Below are 19,310 nucleotides of genomic sequence, written 5' to 3'. Positions count from 1 at the left end.
ATACCAGTGTGGACAGAGTCTGCTATCTGTGGTACTCCAGCTAATGTGGAACTATAACTCCCAGCATGCCCTGACAACTACAGGCACAATATCCCAAACTACACAACAGTGGTGCGGCTCTCCAGTTGGGGCAAAACTACAACTTTCAACATGCTCTAAGAGCCACAGGCTTTCAGGACATGCTGGGAGTTGTAGTGTCGCGACAGCTGGAGAGCCGCAGGTTGGAGATCATTGCTGTATAGCAACTCTTTCTCGTCTGGTCCCCAGCGGTCCCTTACAAGGTGCGGCAGTGAAGTCCGCGCTCTCAGTCCTTGGAGTGAACGTCTTATCTTCTCTCCAATTTCCTTCTCTGGTTCCGTCTGTTCAGGCTTCACCCTCCTGCACCAGCCACCAACAGGATGCACTGAGGGCCGGGGGCCACGTCACTGTCACAGCGGTTACCACACAGTGCTGGTTCATGGGGCCACCCCTCACCCCTCCAGAAAGGGGTTTCCTGAAGCTCCAAGCCATCATGTTAGATAAGAGTAGAGAACATTATACGTGGCGACTTCTGAGACTAAACCACGTCTGGAGACATGAGGAGAAGACTTCCACCTGTCACCATGTGCACGCTCCTCACCCTGCTCGGCGCTGTCGTGAACCCTAAAGTTACAGAAGAAGGTAAGTCCTGGAGCCGATATTCTCTGCATTTCCATTGGCCTTGACCGGCACCATCAGAAAGTGACAGGGACCTGAGTGTCACTAGAAGGAATTGTCCCATCTTATGTCCCTCCAGTTGTACTCTCCCGACTGAACTGACATCGGACGTCGGGAGACGCTCACGCACACTGGGCGGTACAGTTGCCATAGCAAACAATTGATGCCCAGGCAATATCATGCACGGGTCCAGGGGCGTAGCTAAAGGCTCATGGGCCCGGGTGCAAGAATTCAGCTTGGCCCCCCTACCCCCCTCAAACACCACCATCACCAGACACCTGCACGCGCCTATACCAGCAGCCACCATAGTATAATGCCCCCATAGCAGCCCCCACACAATATAATGCTCCCATAGATGCCCCATACAGTATAATGCCCCCGATATCAGCTCCCCATACAGTATAATGCCCCCATATCAGCCCCCATACAGTATAATGTCCCCCATATCAGCCCCCATACAGTATAATGCCCCCCTGCCATATGAGCCCCCATACAGTATAATGCCCCCCATATCAGCCCCCATACAGTATAATGCCCCCCTGCCATATCAGCCCCCATACAGTATAATGCCCCCTCGCCATATCAGCCCCCATACAGTGTAATGCCCCCCCGCCATATCAACCCCCCATTCAATATAATGCCCCCCACCATATCAGCCCCCTATTCAGTATAAAGCCCCCCGCCATATCAGCCCCCCATTCAGTATAATGCCCCCCACCATATCAGCCCCCATACAGTATAATGCCCCCTCGCCATATCAGCCCCCCATACAGTATAATGCCCCCGCCATATCAGCCCCCATAGAGTGTAATACCCCCCGCCATATCAGCCCCCCATTCAGTATAATGCCCCCACCATATCAGCCCCCATACAGTATAATGCCCCCCGCCATATCAGCCCCCCATACAGCATAATGCCCCCCGCCATATCAGCCCCCCCATACAGTGTAATACCCCCCGCCATATCAGCCCCCATTCAGTATAATTCCCCCCGCCATATCAGCCCCCCATACAGTGTAATACCCCCCCGCCATATCAGCCCCCAATTCAGTATAATGCCCCCCACCATATCAGCCCCCATTCAGTATAATGCCCCCGCCATATCAGCCCCCCATACAGTATAATGCCCCCGCCATATCAGCCCCCCATACAGTATAATGCCCCACGCCATATCAGCCCCCCCATACAGTATAATGCCCCCCGCCATATCAGCCCCCCATACAGCATAATGCCCCCCGCCATATCAGCCCCCCCATACAGTGTAATACCCCCCGCCATATCAGCCCCCATTCAGTATAATTACCCCCGCCATATCAGCCCCCCATACAGTGTAATACCCCCCCGCCATATCAGCCCCCAATTCAGTATAATGCCCCCCACCATATCAGCCCCCATTCAGTATAATGCCCCCGCCATATCAGCCCCCCATACAGTATAATGCCCCCGCCATATCAGCCCCCATAGAGTGTAATACCCCCCGCCATATCAGCCCCCCATTCAGTATAATGCCCCCACCATATCAGCCCCCATACAGTATAATGCCCCCCGCCATATCAGCCCCCCATACAGCATAATGCCCCCCGCCATATCAGCCCCCCCATACAGTGTAATACCCCCCGCCATATCAGCCCCCATTCAGTATAATTCCCCCCGCCATATCAGCCCCCCATACAGTGTAATACCCCCCCGCCATATCAGCCCCCAATTCAGTATAATGCCCCCCACCATATCAGCCCCCATTCAGTATAATGCCCCCGCCATATCAGCCCCCCATACAGTATAATGCCCCCGCCATATCAGCCCCCCATACAGTATAATGCCCCACGCCATATCAGCCCCCCATACAGTATAATGCCCCCCGCCATATCAGCCCCCCATACAGCATAATGCCCCCCGCCATATCAGCCCCCCCATACAGTGTAATACCCCCCGCCATATCAGCCCCCATTCAGTATAATTACCCCCGCCATATCAGCCCCCCATACAGTGTAATACCCCCCCGCCATATCAGCCCCCAATTCAGTATAATGCCCCCCACCATATCAGCCCCCATTCAGTATAATGCCCCCGCCATATCATCCCCCCATACAGTATAATGCCCCCGCCATATCAGCCCCCCATACAGTATAATGCCCCCCACCATATCAGCCCCCATTCAGTATAATGCCCCCCCGCCATATCAGCCCCCCATAGAGGATAATGCCCCCCCACCATATCAGCCCCACATACAGTATAATGCCCGCCCGTCATATCAGCCCCCCATACAGTATAATGTCCCCCCGCCATATCAGCCCCCCATACAGTGTAATGCCCCCCCACCATATTAGCCCCCCATTCAGTATAATGGCCTCAGGGGGACGCGACCCACAGTGTGTAATGTATTGTGTTGTATTTTGCAGTTTGCGGTGGAGAGAGGACGGGGGGGCTGTAATTTAACGGGCCCCCTCTCCACCGCAAACACAGACAACACAATACAATACAGACTCTGCAGCTCACCTGGAGTCTTCCGCACCGGCTCTTCCACGATGGCTGGAACGCCCCTCACGTGACGTCATGGTCACATGGTACAGTAAGTACCATGTGACCGTAACCAGGAAGTGCCGACTTAATGGCACAGAAAATTTATTTTATCAGCATGCTGTATAGCAACGAGGGCCCCGTGGGCCCCTTCAGGCTTAGGCCCCATGCACACAAACATATATTTTTCCTCCCGTAAATACTGGCGTAAATACGGGTCCTTTGTCACACGTATTCGACCCATATTCCACCCGTAATTACGGACCCGTTTTCTCTGCACTAAACAGCAGCCCCTTCTCTCTATCAGTGCTGGATAGAGAGAAGGGGCAGCCCTTTCGGGCAGAGTTTCCGCAACGATTGAAAGTAAAAGAAGTTCATACGTACCGTTGTCTTGGTGACGCATCCCTCTTTTGACATCCAGTCCAACCTCCCTGGATGACGTGGCAGTCCATGTGACCACTGCAGCCTGTGATTGGCCTGTGATTGGCTGCAGCCTGTGATTGGCCTGTGATTGGCTGCAGCCTGTGATTGGCCTGTGATTGGCTGCAGCCTGTGATTGGCCTGTGATTGGCTGCAGCGGTCACATAGGATGAAACGTCATCCTGGGAGGCCGGACTGGTGGAAGAAGCAGGGAGTTCTGGGTAAGTTAACTTGTAATACTATTAACTCCAGCGGTAGTCACTGTCCCGGGTGCTGAAAGAGTTACTGCCCAACCAAGGCCTTTCTCACAATCGCTGTGGGAGAATAAGAAAAAACAAGAATATAATATATATCTCAAAAGAAATAAAAAATAAAAAATAAAATAAACAATGAAGAATACATAAAAATTGGATTATAGAATCTGTACATAGATCAAGTTTAGAGATTCAAAGACAATAAACATATATATACCAATTACATACTGAAAAAAAGAAAAACACAATATAATTTAATAGTAAATGAACATAGCTACTATTGTCAGGTCCGTATTTCAGGGTGGCTTCCGTCCCCTGTTATTTCACACCGAATAACCACCTCTGTAAATTGAAAGCTGAAGGCATGCCTGGAAAGAAGTACACCACACAGACAAATGTCGGTAGACATCTTTCCCTCAGTCAGCAGGAGGAAGACTGCCCTTTATTCAGAACAAAGAAACACACAGAGAAAAGACACATGCCCCTCCCTAGAGATGTGGGACTTGCTTAAGTCCCATTGGCTCCTCAGCTGTAAGTTCTCCTGTACATTCTTCTGCACACTCCTCTTTGCATTCCAGGGGGCGGTGTCTTCCATAGGCGTGTTATGCAGGCTCTTTGTGCTCCATGAATCCAATCTCTTTGTGTAATATACTGAATATATATATATATATATATATATATATATATATATATATATATGTAAGGATAATATTTTTCAAACAATATACATGGTAATGATCCCTGACACTATAAATAAAGGACCATAGACCTAGTCTATAGTGTATGATATGCACATTTTGTAACAAATGCAAACAAGTAACATGTGTATGACTCTTATATTAGAACAATTTCTATTTGGGAATCTATAGCAAACTCATTAGGGTATGAAGAGCACAATGTAGATATACATGAGGTAATGTCAAAAATACATATTAGAACCTATAGGAGAGGTATTGGCAAAATACCCCTCAGGACCATACCATAAAGTACCGGTAATGCGGAATAGTGACTAGGAGAAAGGGTAATAGATAGTAAAGCAGAGTATATAAAGATGGTAATGTTCAAATGTTAAAAGGAAGCCTCTTTCAGCACCCTGGACAGTGACTATCCCCTGACGTCGCCTAGCAATGCTCCCGTAATGATGGGCGCACACACGTAGCCACCCGTGATTACGGGAGCCCCATAAACGTCTATGGGCCTGCCCGTGCCGTTATTACGGCCTGGAATAGGACATGTTCTATATTTTTCAATGGCACGGGCAGGTTCCCATAAGCAAACAGGGAGGTACGCGTGGCCAATAGAAGTCTATGGGCCCGTAATTACGGCCGTTTTTACATTCGTGTGCATGGGGCCTTAGGGGCCCGGTCGCAACTGCAACCGCTGCGACCCCTATAGCTACGCCACTGCACAGGTCCTATTACTTAGAATTTGACCCATCCACGATACTCTTTGTGCGTCGTACGGTTACCAAGGCAATTGTACCGCCCAGCGGGCAGGAGCGTCTCTATACGCCCAACAACAGTTCAGTCTGGAAAGTACAACAGGAGGGACAATGTAATCATTGTATAAAGTAACGTTCTGCAACTTCACAATATACTTTGTGCTTCCGTTTCTAAGATCTCTACTTCCCGTCAGTGAATTGCAATGTTCTTTGTTTACATTGTCCTGTCTTCACCCAATAAGTCTCACAGATGATGAGCTCGTAACAATGTATCAGACCAGGAAATCCTCTGTCAGCTTAATACAGCAGCAGCAGCACAAAGTCCCCCATCCCTGGTCCCCAAGTTAATGGACCTTACCTTAACTAATATATAATAAAACGCCCAACATCTGTGTGACCAGGACAAGCATGGGTGGGACAGAACGAGGGATTCAGAATGCAGCCCCCATCCATGAAGTTCAGCATGATAGCAGTCGAATAAACAATCATTCATTTAATTGCCCCTACGATGTAACTGTACAAAGGTTCCCCAACTCCTGCAGCTCATCTTCTGTCTCCATACCCCTAACTGGATTCACATAGGACGAAAATGCAGCAGATTTTCTGCAGCGTTTCCACAGACTATATTATACTCCAGAGCTGCACTCACTATTCTGCTGGTGGAGTCACTGTGTACATACATTACATTACTTATCCTGTACTGATTCTGAGTTACATCCTGTATTATACTCCAGAGCTGCACTCACTATTCTGCTGGTGGAGTCACTGTGTACATACATTACATTACTTATCCTGTACTGATTCTGAGTTACATCCTGTATTATACTCCAGAGCTGCACTCACTATTCTGCTGGTGGAGTCACTGTGTACATACATTACATTACTTATCCTGTACTGATCCTGAGTTACATCCTGTATTATACTCCAGAGCTGCACTCACTATTCTGCTGGTGGAGTCACTGTGTACATACATTACATTACTTATCCTGTACTGATCCTGAGTTACACCCTGTGTTATACTCCAGAGCTGCATTCACTATTCTGCTGGTGGAGTCACTGTGTACATACATTACATTACTTATCCTGTACTGACACTGAGTTACATCCTGTATTATACTCCAGAGCTGTACTCACTATTCTGCTGGTGGAGTCACTGTGTACATACATTACATTACTTATCCTGTAGTGATCCTGAGTTATATCCTATATTATACCCCAGAGCTGCACTCACTATTCTGCTGGTGGAGTCACTGTGTACATACATTACATTACTTATCCTGTACTGATCCTGAGTTACATCCTGTATTATACTCCAGAGCTGCACTCACTATTCTACACATTGCTTTTTCTACATCAGATAACTGTACAGAGCTTGATATAAAGATGTCACTTTTATAAATGCAAATAATCAGAGTAAGATTTGTGCAGACACTGAATAATCATTATCGTTATGATTAAAATCAGGGGTATGACTTGAATTCATAAGACTCCATAACATGTCAGTAATGGGCCCCCGACTAATTTCATATGGCAGATCTAAAACAAAAAGGAACATTTTACTGTTTTGGCCCTTTGTGTCCTCACATTGTACATATCGTCAATAATTTATTGGGGCAGGAAATTCTCGCTCACGCTGTGGACGCATTTCATGTTTTGCAGACCTCCTCCTCTTATCTGAAGACCACGACGTCCCTCATTGTTTCTCCAGGAGCCTGGAGACGGTTGTATGTTACTGGGAGGCCGAGGAGCTGCTGACCGGCGATGATGCAGGAGGGGAAGACGTCACCTATGGCTTCTATTACTTCTTTGATAAGTACGTACCTGGTAATGATAGAATCATAGAGAAGTCACCAAGATGTTTTCATTTCATATTCTTCTTACTGACACTGGAGACATTGACCGCCATTTTGGAGATGTGGAGTACTTTAGTCACCCAGTCACCAAGTTGTTTGCAAAGATACACAGACTCTTCCCTGTTGTTTCATCCCTGAACTCCTATATGCTCTTCACCTTTCTCAATTATGTGTGTGTTACTCTCACAGTCACTCTTCTGTGCCTTTCTAATATACTATCCATTTTCCAGTTCTCTGCTTGCTGTCAGTGATTGTAAACATTCTTGTTTACACCAGAGGCTGAAAACCATCATAAAACTTATAATACTCACCGCTGAGAGTGTGTTACAATTGTATCCAGTCTAAACAATCCTCTGGGAGCCGTATAATCAGGACTCCAGACCGATACATTTTACCTGCACTGATACATTGTAACAAACTATCAGGACATGAGAGAGATTTGTGCTGCAGATGTATTTAGCTCACAGAGGATTGTCTAGACTGGATACAATAGTAACAAACCCTCAGCTGTGAGAAGTACTAGATCTGTTGTTTTTTAACGGATAGCACACATACCCATTCATTTCTATGGGGCCATGAACATTTCCTTTTTATTTGCAGGTCTTTTTTTGCAGTTTTTGTGTGCGCTTTTTGCAAGTTTTTGGGCATGTAGTTAGGTCTCCCACTTACTCTGGGTATTTGGCGAATTTTATGCACCAAAGATTTGATCCAACGCTTATTTTTTACCCAACACGTTTTTTAAAAACGCTTGCGTAAAAAACGGACAGCTCGCTTTCCCATTAATGTAAAGGGGAAGCTTAATCAAGCGTTTGATGCTTTTTTCGCATTTTTGTGTGCGCTTTTTGCTAATTTTTTGGTGCAAAATTAGGACTATGGGAACATTTGGCGTGTTTTACGTGCATAGACACTTCTTTATTTACACAACGCATTTTTTTAAAAACGCGTGTGTAAAAAAGTGTATTGCATGTCCTAACAGTGCGCTTTACCAATTATGTAAATGAAAAGCGTAATCGAGCATTTTTTTATGCGGTTTTTGGCACATAAAATGCGCCAAAAAACCACGTCAAATATACGCCGTGTGAACCTGTCAACTGAAAAGTTATTCACCACTGGGGTTTCCCTCTTGACTTTCATCGTTCTTAGCCATTTGGTGTGTCCTAGAGCTTCTACCAGCTGCCATTGTAAAATCACTCCCAAAATGGGAGCCGGACAATGCTTAGCAATCTGAAGACACCTTTTCCTGGCTTGTAGCCAAATATAGGGAAGGGGCGTAAGTCTCCCTCCCACATTTACAGCAGCTGTGAGTCAGGGTGCTTTCCCGTATTTACCTTTCTGTAATTCTTGGAAGTGCTCCCTCTGGTGGCCAACATAGAAAAACATGTCAAATTATTATTTAATTTTTAATACTTCCCACCTTGTGGAAAAAAAAAATACAGCATAAAAACTCAAAAAATATAATAAAAATAAGTAACTTACTTAAAATTATTTTTTTCATTTGTGACACACTCCCTTAAGGGATATAAACAAGAATGTTCCCATTTACTAACAACAAGCAGAGATCTTGACAATGTGATGATTTTAAATACAAAGTATATTAGAATGTTGCAGAACTTTTCGTTACGTTATACCCTGACAATACAGCAGACTATATATCTGATCTATAGGGGGTGTAGCTATAGGGGTGCAGAGGTAGCTGTCACACCTGGGCACTGAGGGCGTTCAAAGGACCCTTTGCCACATAAGTATTATAAATGACACACGGTAGGTGGGGAGGGGGATTATTACAGACTTTGCTTTGGGGTCCAGGACTTTCAAGTTACGTCTTTGCCTAATCAACATATAATATTAACCCCGAAAAAGGAAATTCAAAGATCGCTGAATGTTCTCTGACATTAAATGGATCAGATTGGTTTTCATTCCCCACAGGGGACCAGAGTTGGAATGTGACATCTCCGTCCAGACTGGCAGCCGCACTCTCTACGTCTGTGAGCATGATGAGATCATCTTGTTCAATGAGCTTCATGTACTTGTGAGGGACAAAATGACAAACCGGACCCTGTGCAGCCGCAAAATCGAATTAGAGCGTTATGGTGAGAGCGCGGAACTTTTACATCTTTTATTGCTTAGTTTGATTTGTATTATTACTACAGCAGTCTATAATGTGCATAACAGGTGCAGGGTACAGACTGTCATAAAACAGCCAATGAATGAATTATAGAATTTCACAAGATCTAATGAATTAATGTTTTCAGCCAGCCAAATCTGAAGCCTTGCGTGTGCTGCTGACTCCCTATGTGCAGTCACTGTGTGCCGTCTTTCTCTGGTAAGCTCAGTTGTACAGTTGGGACAGGAAGTAGCTGGCTGACACCTACCATTGTCAGCCATGTTAGCTCTGATAGGACTACTTTTTCTGTCCCCTGGTCACCCACAAGCCCCTCCCCCTCCCTTTCTTCTGGGCAGTCAATCACAGTGAGTGAACCTGAACCCCCCTCTCTCAGAGTGTGGGATATGATCGGCTCTTAGCGCCCAAATGTTTATATATAGACTAGGGATATGTCAGGCAGAGCAGAGCCTTCACTCTCATTTCCAGCCCTAACACCTACAAAGTTATTGTATATTTTTTAACTGGTTACAAAACAAGGAATGCTGGGAAATGTGTGGTTGAATGGTGACAGAACCAGGGGGGTTGGAACCAGCGCTGAGAGTGTAGTTAGTTAGGTAAAACGGAAATCAAATTTCCAAGTTTAATTGGTCTCGGTTAAAAACGAAGCCCAGGGGCTGCGAGAAAAATAAGTGACAGGTAGGTATAGTCCAGAGTACAGAGGGACAGAGAGGAAAGGCGGTAGCCTACGCGTTTCAGACCTTCTCTAGGTCCTTAGTCATGGCTTATGGTGACATTAGTGAGGGAGGAAGTAGCTAACTTCTCCTCCTTTGATTTCAACATAAATCAATACAGCTGCAGCATGGGACATAACTCCAGTCACTTCAATTATTATGTCAGGGAATTGTATTATCGTCAATGTTCACATTCGCAATTTTGTAAATAAAAAATGCCGCAACCTTATACATAGTATTGATCATCAAAAAAGGTCCTACCATTTTGTGTATACAGCTCCTATGCAGATCTATGTGTCACCATAATTACAGACTACAAGCAAACCCTGTATAGTCTGATCCTGCAGTCATGTCCTTTACTTCTTTACATTACCAGTGCTTTCCTGCTAGAGCCACTGGCGGGATACAGGCACCATTTATGGCAGCCTGCATTCCGTAACGAACGTTCCAACAGGAGCTATCGTAATACTGCAATATATGGACAATTAATATTTACATTGTATCGGGGGACAGGGTGCAGCAGGGGGACCAGTAACTCTTCTGTATAATTTTTTCCTTTGGCTTTCAGTGATATTGCCGCATCCCTGTGACATAAAGGTCTTGTGGGAGGAAAGTTACGAACAGTTCCGCGTCACCTGGGAACCTCCGAAAATAGATTTCAATTTCGAATTCAAATATGAGGTTCAGTTTTGGTCTATTGGGGACCAGCGAACGGTGAGTGACACCTCCTGCGCCTGCGGCGACCCCTCCCCCACTGCTATAACCCGCTATACATCCGCTGTTGTGTTTCTCAACAGCCTTTGATCAAGGAGGGAAAAGAAGCTCTGCTCCCCCAGCTGGAGCCCGGACTTCTCTACCATGTCCGAATACGCACATCATGGAAGGAGGTTATTTGGGGTCCTTGGTCCGAGGCTCTTACATTCGCTAGTCCGAGGTCTGCAGGTAGATGGATATAAGACACTCAAACAGAAATCTGAATTTTGCAAGTGCAAGAAAGTGCGTTTAGCGTTTCCCAATCTGCAGCCAATCCCAGTATCCCATTTTCCATCCATTTCACACCTTCACAAGGATCCTAGAAGCTGAGATATGAGGAGCTGTTTGGGGGGTCCTCACACTGTAGAGCCGCTAGAGCTGCCCCTGCAAAGTAAACATGGAAAGGGGTGGGGCTTATGCAAATGAGCTGTGGGCGTTCCTTGGTGGGTCGGAAGAGGGTCAAAAATGTCCCATAATTGGGAATTTAAATGTCGGTGGGTATGTGGGGTCAGGGAGTCAAAATCCTTTCTTGACCCTTCAAATAAATGAAAACAGCTCAACATTGTGAGGAGCTCATCAAACAGCACCCCGTATCTCAGCTTCTTGGACCCCTGTGAGGGGGACATAAGGGGAGTAGGATATTGGGACTTATTGCAGTGACACCTGAATTTGTAGGTTTTGAGAGCAGTCGTTTATCTATTCATCTCGTCTTATGGTCTCCAGCCATCGGGGAGGTAAGAGTAAGACTCCAAGCTGTATCGTGATGGCTTGTTTGGGAACTGCCAATTCAACCATGCTTTACACTGCAGCTCTGCTTGTTGCCATAGATATAAAATGATTATAATGCAATTAAGAAAAGTTTTGCAATGACCAATGAAACTCATTCTGAGATGTCTTGTGCTTCCAGATACCATAGGGCTCCAGTGCTTCACCTCGGACCTGTCTCAGGTCTGCTGCAAATGGGATGAAAAGATCTCGGAGGCGTCATTCCTCCAGGTGTACTATAGATATGGACAAGAGAGGTAATTACAAGATGGTCCCTAGTGACCCCCACACCACAATGACGATAACCCAACACAGCTAGAGGCAGCGAGACCATAGAGACCTGGAGCAGCCAGACGTACTGCCCCAAGAGAGGACAATACAGAACCAAGGAGCCCAATACAGACCACAGCATCCCGAAAAGATCCAATGGTATCATATGGCTTCTCCGGGAAGTAGGGTTGGAAACTCTATGATGCCATTGGAGCTGTTGGGCGATGTAGTCACACTAGGGGGGCAATCTTTAGTGCCATCCCAACCAATTACAAGGCCAGTGGTCTTGCATACCATACAGATATCTACATTGTATATATGGCGCCTTGTACATATGGGCATTGGCTTCTCTCACCTGATATAATGGTAGATGGCTGCTTTGCGGATGTATCATGTTATGTAGCATGGAAAAGACCCACAATTCACCCCAAGACCTGCTCAGATGCCGCCATGTAATGTTTAATCTTAGGATACTCTCTTCCCGTACGCAGGAAATCAACATGGCGGCCCTGCGAGGATTCTGCGAAAGAATGTCATTGTGCGTTCCCAGCAAAAAACAACGGCCCCATGTCTGTGAAACTGAACGTAACCTTTGTGGATGGAGAGTGGGGCTTGTACTATAATAAACCCTTCTTGATCAGCTACGTAGGTAAGTGCTCCTCAGGACATGGCTACCAGACTACAACACAATGGGCAATATGCGACTCTGGGATGGAGGTGGGTGGTGGCAGCCGACTTCCATAATCATGGCCGCCATCAGAAATACCTGGGCTCCATGCATGCAAACGGCCGGTCCCAGGGCAGCCTATTATGTCCATCAACCTCCATATTATATCCTATGGTGGGCACCTGAGGTAGGGTGTTATACTTATCCTTAAGCCTGGTAATAGCGCCCTAGGCAGCTGCCCACTCTGCTACCCTTTCACCTAGCCATGACATAGATTTCAGACCAATACACTAAACCGCTGCCCTAAATGCCACTATCCATGGGGAGCCGTCATACCCATGTTGTCAGCCGTACCCAAGAGTCAGGGAATACTGGGGTTGAGGTCCTAAACCTTCTAAATTGAAAAATATTAGCAGATGATGGTGAGACAGGCCAACAGAATTTACCGCTTAGGTCCCATATGACCCTTTTCTAACCTCGAAGTATTACTGCTGGGTTCTGGATGGTGGTCAGGGCTCCATCTATTAATGATGGTTGACTCCATCCTTTGGCTCTTGCATACGATCGCGTGCGCCGCCCGAGTCCCGTCCGTGATCCATGGAAAGATCAGACATGTTCTATCTTTCCACGGATCGGAGAATCGGGTCCATTTTCACGGACCTGATTCACCCACTGAAGTGAATGGGTCGTTGAAAACTATCAGGTGCCACTTGGATGCCGTGAAAAACGTCCCGAGTGACACTTAGTCGTGTGCAAGAGCCCTTAAGATGTGAAGGCAAATTTAACAAAAATTGTAAGTTCTGTCTATATTCTAATAAAAGTTGCTTGGGTAAGTTAGCTACTTCCTCCCTCACTAACTCAGTTCTCCCTGAACGCAGTGCTCCCACCAGCCCCCGATCTACACGTCCAGCAGCTGCCGGGCATCAAACTGGCTCTTAACTGGACAAGTCCAATCCCAAATCTCCAAAAACATCTGATGTATCAAATCCGCTTTTCAACGGACAATGAGAAGTCATGGACGGTAAAGTATAAAAAACCCGTCAGCGCAGAGGGTGAGGGGGCAAGACAAGCTCGGGAAATGTAATGGGATGAGGATCTATAGGGCAGGCAAGACTATGGGGAAGATTTATTATAAGGTCACGTTATCCCTGTTCTATGGGGGCAATGCAGCTGGGAAGGTCATGTAGACGGGGGTTGTACAGAGGGGGGATGGGGGGTTAAGGTCAATAGAGGACAGTGGCCATCTATGGATAGGTGGGTGCAACGTTAGTCTTTGCCATCACCATTAAGGATCCAGACGCAGTGTGAACCTGGCCTCATAGGATGACTCTGGGGTGTAGCTATAGGGGGTGCAGTCCTTCTGTCACATAAGAAGACACCACTATTATAAATGGCACATGGTAGTTGGGGGATGTTAAAGATTTTGCTTTGGGGTCCAGGAGCTTCAAGTTGCGCCTCTGTTCAGACTTTGCAGGTCTCGTCCGGTGTTCACAGCACGGTGATCTCCATGGTCTCTGATACCAGCTACGTCCTGCAAATCCGGGCAAGTCCCAACTCTGAGGAAATCAAGGGGTTCTGGAGCGACTGGTCTGCAAGAGTCACCACCAAATCTCCTTCTAGCACCGGTGAGGAACATTACAGGACGGTTGTAGGTTCTTCCCGGTATATGGGGCACCACATGAAGAGTGCACCCACCTTGTCGATTACTAAAGAGGGTCTCCCATCATGTGGTATTTTGATTGGATGTGGCCTAAATGTCTGATCAGTGACGGTTCAGCCCCTGGGATCACCACTGATCCACATAACAGGTGTGAACAGTGACTGGGAGATAAGGGGACAGCCAAATGAGCCTCTGAAATCAAGACAATTGTCAGGCAACATAAGCCCTTAAAGGGCTTGTCTAGAAAAACATGGCTGCATTCTTCCAAAAATAGCGCCACACCTGTCCATGGTTGTGTCTAGTATTGCACTATACATTGAAGTAAATGGGACTGAGCTGCAATACCACACACAACCTGTGGACAGGTATGGCGCTGTTTTTGGAAGAAAGCAGATATGTTTTTCTAATCCTGGACAACCCCTTCATAAAAATTTTATTCTTAGTACTATCTGCTTCTGGGAAAGCAGAGTGTCAGCCAATATTGCCACTACTACAGCGGGTTATAATCCGGAGTACTGAAGGGTAAATCGGAATAGTTATGCACTGATAGTTACGCAGATGATTTATGACTACATAACTAGGTAGGTTTGCCATTTAGTGCTCTAGGAAAGCTGGGTGACAACTTCTTGTGAATGCTGTGATTTTGGTTGTGACTCAGCTTTCCCCGAAACAGATATAACTAAAACTTGGGATTTTCTGTTTAATTTTATGGGGTAACACAAGAAGGTGATAAATGAAATATTCCTGTGTGTTCCCTCTCCGCAGGTTGGGTGACTCCGGTGAGCATTGTGTTCTTTCTGCTGATTCTTGCTGGTGGGCTTTGTCTGCCTTGTATCTTCCCCTCATATTACAGGTAAAAACGAAAAAACAGCCCAAACCCTGGTGATATCCCCGTGAGTCCTCCTGACACCAGACATGTATCAGTGTAACTGGAGAGGTTCAGGAGACTTTATGCTGTTGACTGATTTCTGTCTTCTCTGACTTGTTACTTGTGCAGCTGCAGGTTCAGAGCTCAGTGGGTGTTCTCTGTGACTGCTCTCTCTCTCCCCCTCTCTCTCTCCCCCTCTCTCTCTCTCTCTCCCTTATCTTAAAAGGGGTTTTCCCATCAGGGACATTTATGACATATACACAGTATATGCCATAAATGTCAGATAGATGCGAGTCCCACCCCTGGGACCCGCACCTATCTCTAGAATGGGGCCCCCTAAACTCCGTTCTAGCTTTCTCAGCTCCTGCCGCCTCCTGGGCCACTTCTTGATTATATGGTCGGGAATTATGAAAACAGCGTATCTCGCTGTGCTATGCTGTTTTTGTAACTCTCGACCATCCAAATCAGGAAATGGCCCGGGAGGCGGCGGGACCTCAGTAAGCTAAAACTGAATTTAGGGGGCCCTGTTCTAGGGATAGGTGCGGTATGATGGTATAGGGTGTATGTAATGGTATATAATGGTATATGATGGTATATAATGGTATATGATGGTACATAATGGTATATGATGGTATATAATGGTGTATAATGGTATATGATGGTATATAATGGTATATGATGGTATATAATGGTGTATAATGGTATATGATGGTGTATAATGGTGTATGATGGTATATGATGGTATATGATGGTGTATGGTATATGATGGTATATAATGGTATATGATGGTATATCACGGTATATAATGGTGTATGGTATATGATGGTATATGATGGTATATAATGGTATATGATGGTATATGATGGTATATCATGGTGTATGGTATATGATGTTATATGATGTTATATGATGGTATATGATGGTGTATGATGGTATATGATGGTATATGATGGTATATGATGGTATATGATGGTATATAATGGTATATGATGGTATATGATGGTATATGATGGTATATGATGGTATATCATGGTATATCATGGTGTATGGTATATGATGTTATATGATGTTATATGATGGTATATGATGGTGTATGATGGTATATGATGGTGTATGATGGTATATGATGGTATATGATGGTATATAATGGTGTAAGGTATATGATGGTATATGATGGTATATGATGATATATGATGGTATATCATGGTGTATGGTATATGATGTTATATGATGTTATATGATGGTATATGATGGTGTATGATGGTATATGATGGTGTATGATGGTATATGATGGTATATGATGGTATATGATGGTATATAATGGTGTAAGGTATATGATGGTATATGATGGTATATGATGATATATGATGGTATATAATGGTGTATGATGGTATATGATGGTATATAATGGTATATGATAGTATATAATAGTATATGATTTTTTTTGCTTTAGGAAGCTAAAGAACAAGTTGTGGCCTCCGTTACCGAACCTGCACAGCGTGCTGGACACATTTCTGGTTGAGATCCAGAAACAGTATCAGGTAACTTCTAATAAGATTTCATTATAATAAATACAAAGTCATTAGTAGAGAGACAAAATCCATATTTTCCTAATTAAAGCTCCTTACAAGACCCCCCCCCCCCCCACAGTAAAAATACATAAATAATTCAGTCCTGGAGTCGTCTTCTGAAAGGTTGTTTGAATTATCATTTAGCTGTTTCTGGAAAAACTGGGTGACAAACAATGTGGCCGCCATTACTGCTCCAATAGAACATGCCACATATCATATTATTCCTGCAGTTACTGTATGTCCCATGCTGCAGCTTTATTCATTTCATTTAAAATCCAAGCTGGAGGGGAAGTTAGCTACTTCCCCTTTGTCACTATTCCACTACATTTCCCAGAATTCCTAGTAATTCAACTAGCTAATAAGAAACCTTGTAACCTTATTGGCTAGAGATTAGGGTTAGGGCTCTGCTCTGTCTCATACATCCCTGATAAATATTTGGTCACTGATATCAGATCATGTATCACAATCTACCGGCAGAGAATCAATCCGATATGTATCTGCTCAGAGAAAGGGATAGAAGAGTAGAGTTTGCTCACTGTGACTGATCGATTAGAAGAGCAAGGAGATGGTAGGATCCACTGGGTGACCGGGTGACAGAAAAATGGTAGCTAATATAGGTAACAATGGTGGCTCTCAGACCGAAACTGAAGACAGGAGTGCAAAGCGCTAAAAAGTTTGGCATGGGGCCGACCGTTTTCTAATTATGCCCTTGGTGACCAATGTGTTGTCTCTCCATATCAGCCTGATTCTACCCTGTATGAGAAGACCCTGGAGGAAGCTCCGCAGTCCTCATGTTTAGAAATCCTCGGTGAACTGACACTAACCAACGAAGGTCAACAAGTATCTCGGGATTATGTTCAGCTTGCTCCACCGAGCTACCAGAACGAGGACTACTGGCCAAATCTGGAACCTCTGGAGCGGAACCCGGACCATCTCAGTGCCAATAATCAACTGCCCTGTAGCCTCACCAATCAGACGTATCTGCCCACCGGGTGGAGTTTGCAGTAAAAATGCTATTGGCCTAAAAGAAAGAAAACTATTATGTAAATATAAGGAACATTGACACGATGATTGTATGAGAAGAATGTAGCAATCCCAGAAACGCTGTATATGAATGTATATTACTATGTATCCATCCCCAGGACACAATGGGGCACATTTATATCATGGGTGCAGTATTTTTTGAGGAGGTGTGAAGTAGAGCAATGGTCTCTGTGAGAGTAATATATGTATATTCAATAACAAACTGGTTAAATCTGACATTGTAGAAATAATGATGAAATTCTGTATGAAAGCAGCGACTCAAAGACAGGATAGAGATAACGTCATGAGACACTCCAGATAAATGTATTCCACATCTCCAACCTACGGCTCCTCAACCGGTGCAAAACTCCACTTCCCAGCATGCTGCACTTTGTCGTTTTGTATCAGCTGGAGACGACTAGAGTAGAGAATGGGGACTGCGCCTGCAGGACATTAATACAACCTCTGGTCCCACAGTCCTCAGGTTGGAGGTTTGGCTCAGTTTGTTATAAATGATCGCCACGCTCATAAAGCAGCTCAGACCAGAAATTGTAGATACATTTTCTCAGTTTTGTGGTTTGAATTTGCCAAATTTACTTTTACATTCACCACTTTGTGAATTTCCAGCGCAGCCCCTTAAAATTTGCCCATTCGAACATATAGAAAAGTGTGCCCCATTATGTGGATATCCTTATAAGACAATATGGGGAATTATTCAATGGGGATACCAGAGTGACAGGGATATTTGTAGGCTGGGTTATACTAATACCTGGTATATGGAAGATCAAGTGTTACATTTTATGGTGGGATTGGCAGAGGAACATAACTCCTTAAAGGGGCTTTCTGCTTTGGACAACCCCTATCCAAAGGTTGATTCCTCCAATGATGAGCTGATTATGTGTGGGGCATCACTGCCTGCTGGAGACCTAAGCCACAGGACCCTCCTCAATCAGATCCATATCGGGCGAAGCAGCTGCCGGACAGGGGTTGTAAAAGGTGCAGAGTCCCTTTAATGGTGCACGTACAGTTCTTTTGGCAATTTGATACTTCAGGAGAAATGAAGTATTATACATTGAAGTCAATAGGGATTCATGTAAGACACTGATCCTCTGGGTTCATCAAATTTAAGAGCTCTTTTTGGTAGTGCGACCCCCTCTATTACCTCCAGGTGGATACCATGGGTGATATTTACACGGTGTTGGATCTTCCAGGGAATATCGAAACTCAGGCTACTGACCATGAAATACAAACACGACTAATACGTTTGTGAAGTTTCTGCAGGGAAGACATAAAAGGCGCAGCCATTCTGACAATTGCTTTCGATCTTATGCCAATGATCCTCTTTGGAAGAAAACTCTGGTCCCCTGTGATGACGATGAAATATTTATTGCAAGAAAATAAACAGAGGAAACAATAAACATGGAGACAAATGTAGCAGATACATATTTAGATGGACACAATGTTGCAAGTTGGAGTAATGTGTAATACCTATCTGTGTCCAGGAGATGGCAGTGTCATCCTAGACAGACTGGAATGTATCATCTCGTTTCATCACATTCTTTCCCCAAATTTCTTCCTACATTAAGATTTTATGTCCTATCTTCAATTTTAAAATGTGCAACAACCCTGCATCATAGGTTATTACAGGACATTCATATTTATGCACACGTATAGCAGAGCTGAGTTTGTCCTTGAACTGTTTATTATATTCTGAACTT

The 19,310-nt window shown here is 45.0% G+C and overlaps 1 protein-coding gene across 1 annotated transcript; it reads left to right on the top strand.

Moving 5' to 3' along the window:
* The first annotated feature begins 575 nt into the window (after positions 1 to 575).
* Positions 576 to 17,704, top strand: MPL (MPL proto-oncogene, thrombopoietin receptor). Its single transcript, XM_075832070.1, has 12 exons — positions 576 to 660; positions 6,987 to 7,140; positions 9,086 to 9,270; positions 10,584 to 10,729; positions 10,813 to 10,957; positions 11,676 to 11,790; positions 12,295 to 12,452; positions 13,349 to 13,491; positions 13,936 to 14,095; positions 14,896 to 14,983; positions 16,452 to 16,539; positions 17,311 to 17,704. Exons 1-12 carry the CDS (start codon positions 576 to 578, stop codon positions 17,575 to 17,577), a joined length of 1,734 nt encoding a protein of 577 aa, XP_075688185.1. The 3' UTR covers positions 17,578 to 17,704.
* Positions 17,705 to 19,310: the final 1,606 nt, after the last annotated feature.

This window comes from Rhinoderma darwinii, chromosome 7, assembly GCF_050947455.1.
Source record: "Rhinoderma darwinii isolate aRhiDar2 chromosome 7, aRhiDar2.hap1, whole genome shotgun sequence".
NCBI classification, from domain to species: domain Eukaryota; kingdom Metazoa; phylum Chordata; class Amphibia; order Anura; family Rhinodermatidae; genus Rhinoderma; species Rhinoderma darwinii.
The sequence above is the reverse complement of the archived record's forward strand: the minus strand, read 5'-3'. Positions and strand labels throughout refer to the sequence as shown.